Here is a 2710-nt window from a genome sequence, read left to right as displayed (position 1 = left end):
TGAGTGTGTGGGACGGTGGATTTACAACTGGGCAAGAATGAGCGAGGATAGATTGTTCCATAGAAACTAGAATTGTTTGTTCTGAATTTCTATCCTGCATTTATAGTGACGACCTTTGCAAACTCCTTTTACAGGGTATTAGAAGGGGAGGATTTGCAGACAGGAAGCTCAAACCAAACATCACGAATACCATTGACCTTTGAATGTGGAAGGAAAAATGTTCGTCTGTTCTGTCTGTGGGAAAAGATTTCAAATATCAGTGTGACTGGAAAAGCACTGGAGCACACACAGCCGAGTGAGAGTGTTCCAGTGCATTGACTGTGGAAAGAGCTTTAACCAGTTACACAGCCTGAAAAAACATCGCACCATTCACAGCGGGGAGAAACTGTAAACGTGCTGTGTGTGTGGACGAGGCTTCACCTGATCATCCAACCTGGAGAGACACAAGGATACCCGAAGCATGGAGAAACCGTGTAAATGTGGGGACTGTGGGAAGAGATTCAATTACCCGTCCCTGCTAGAAATTCATCGTCGCTGTCACACTGGGGAGAGGCCGTTCACCTGCTCAGAGTGCGGGAAGGGATTCACTCAGTCATCCCACCTGTTGACACACCAGCGAGTTCACACTGGGGAGAGGCCGTTCAACTGCTCTGTGTGTGGGAAGGGATTCGCTCGGCTGTCCAATATGCTGACACACCAGTGGATTCACACCGGGGAGAGGCCGTTCACCTGCTCCTTGTGTGGGAAGGGATTCACTCAGTCATCCACCCTGCTGACACACCAGCGAGTTCACACCGGGGAGAGGCCTTTCAGTTGCTCCATGTGTGGCAAGGGATTCACCAGTTCAGCCAACATGCTGACACACCAGCGTCTGCACAGTGGAGAGAGGCCGTTCAGCTGCTCAGTGTGTGGCAAGAGATTTACTCAGTTATCCCACTATCTGACCCACCAGCGCATTCACACTGGGGAGAGACCGTTCACCTGCTCTGTGTGTGGGAAGGGATTCATCAGTTCATCCAACCTGCTGACACACCAGCGAGTTCACACCGGGGAGAGACCGTTCACCTGCTCCGAGTGTGGGAAGGGATTCACTCAGTTAACCCACCTTCTGACACACCAGCACATTCACACTGGGGAGCGGCCGTTTGCTTGCTCCACGTGTGGGAAAGGATTCACTGTTTCAACCAGTCTTCTGACACACCGGCGACTTCACAGCAATAAGCAACCGTTTCAATCTTCGGACTGCGGGAAGAGCTTTAACGGCACAAAGGATCTGCTGACACACACATGCACTCACACCGAGGAGAGGCCATTCACATGCTCCGTGTGTGGGAAGGGATTCATTCACTCAGCTCACCTTCTCAGACACCAACGCGTTCACACCGGGGAGAGGCCGTTCACCTGCTCCGTGTGTGGGAAGGGATTCACGCAGTCGTCCAACCTCACTGCTCACCAACTTGTTCACTCTGATAAGAGACCTTTTAAAAATTCTGACTGTGCGAAGAGCTCTAAAAGAAGTAATGATGTGACAAGATGCCAACGCACTCACACTGGGAAGAGGTCGTTCCCCTGCTCCGACTTTAGGAAGGGATTCACCCCATCATCTAGCCTGCTGGCTCACCAGCGAGGTCACAAGTGACTGCAGGCGTTGGTTAATAGGAAGAGGAGACAATGTAGCCCTTCGAGCCTGTTCCGTCATTCAATTAGATCATGGCTGATCTCTGCCTCCAATCCATTGACCCGCCTTTGATCGTTGATCTTGTCCTTGACACCATTACACCGCCCCCCCCCCCAAAAAAAAATCTACCAGCTCAGTTTTGAGAATTTTAGTTAACTCCCAGTATTCACAACCTTTTCCACTACCGTTTCCTGGTTTATATCAGACAGGAGGGGATTGGTGTCAGTGACTGTGGGGTTGGTTTATATCCGACACGGAGATTGGTGTCAGTGACTGGGGTGGGTTTATATCAGACAGGAGGAGATTGGTGTCAGTGACTGTGGGGTTGGTTTATATCAGACAGGAGGAGATTGGTGTCAGTGACTGGGGTTGGTTTATATCAGACAGGAGGGGATTGGTGTCAGTGACTGTGGGGTGGGTTTATATCAGACAGGAGGGGATTGGTGTCAGTGACTGTGGGGTTGGTTTATATCCGACACAAGGAGATTGGTGGAGGGCATTTAGAAAATCATAATATGATTAGGCCGAGTGAGGTATGGTTTTATGAAATGGAAACCGTGTTTGACAAATGTATTACTGTGTTTTGATGTAACTACCAGGAACCAGTGGATGTAATATATTTGGATGTCTAAAAGACATTTGATATGGTGCCATATTATAGGATGTTATGCAAGGTGAGGGCACATGGGGTTGGGGGTAATGTATTCGCATGGATAGAGGATTGGTTAATGGACAGAATACAGAGGGCAAGGATAAATGGGTCACTTTCAGGTTGGCAGGCTGTAACTAGTGGGTGCTGCAGGGATCAGTGCCGGGGCCTCAGCTATTTACAATCTATACTACTGACCTAGATGAAGGGACCAAATGTAATGTATCCAAGTTTGCTGATGTTACAAAGGTAGGTGGGAAAATAAGCTTTGAGGCGGACGCAAAGCAATATAGACAGGTTACGTGAGTGGGCAATAAGATGGCAGATGGAGCATACTGTGAGGAAATACTTCAATAGGAAAATCAGAATATTTTTTTAAATAG

General features: G+C 48.7%; 1 protein-coding gene across 1 annotated transcript; it reads left to right on the top strand.

Annotated features, from left to right (window-relative positions):
* Positions 1-305: 305 nt before the first annotated feature.
* On the top strand, positions 306-2040 carry LOC139235623 (zinc finger protein 229-like). Its single transcript, XM_070866666.1, has one exon. It carries the CDS (start codon positions 461-463, stop codon positions 1637-1639), a length of 1179 nt encoding a protein of 392 aa, XP_070722767.1. The 5' UTR covers positions 306-460; the 3' UTR covers positions 1640-2040.
* Positions 2041-2710: the final 670 nt, after the last annotated feature.

The sequence above is a fragment of the Pristiophorus japonicus genome, chromosome 23 (genome assembly GCF_044704955.1).
Source record: "Pristiophorus japonicus isolate sPriJap1 chromosome 23, sPriJap1.hap1, whole genome shotgun sequence".
In the NCBI taxonomy this organism is placed as follows: domain Eukaryota; kingdom Metazoa; phylum Chordata; class Chondrichthyes; family Pristiophoridae; genus Pristiophorus; species Pristiophorus japonicus.
This window is presented reverse-complemented; position numbering and strand designations above follow the sequence as displayed.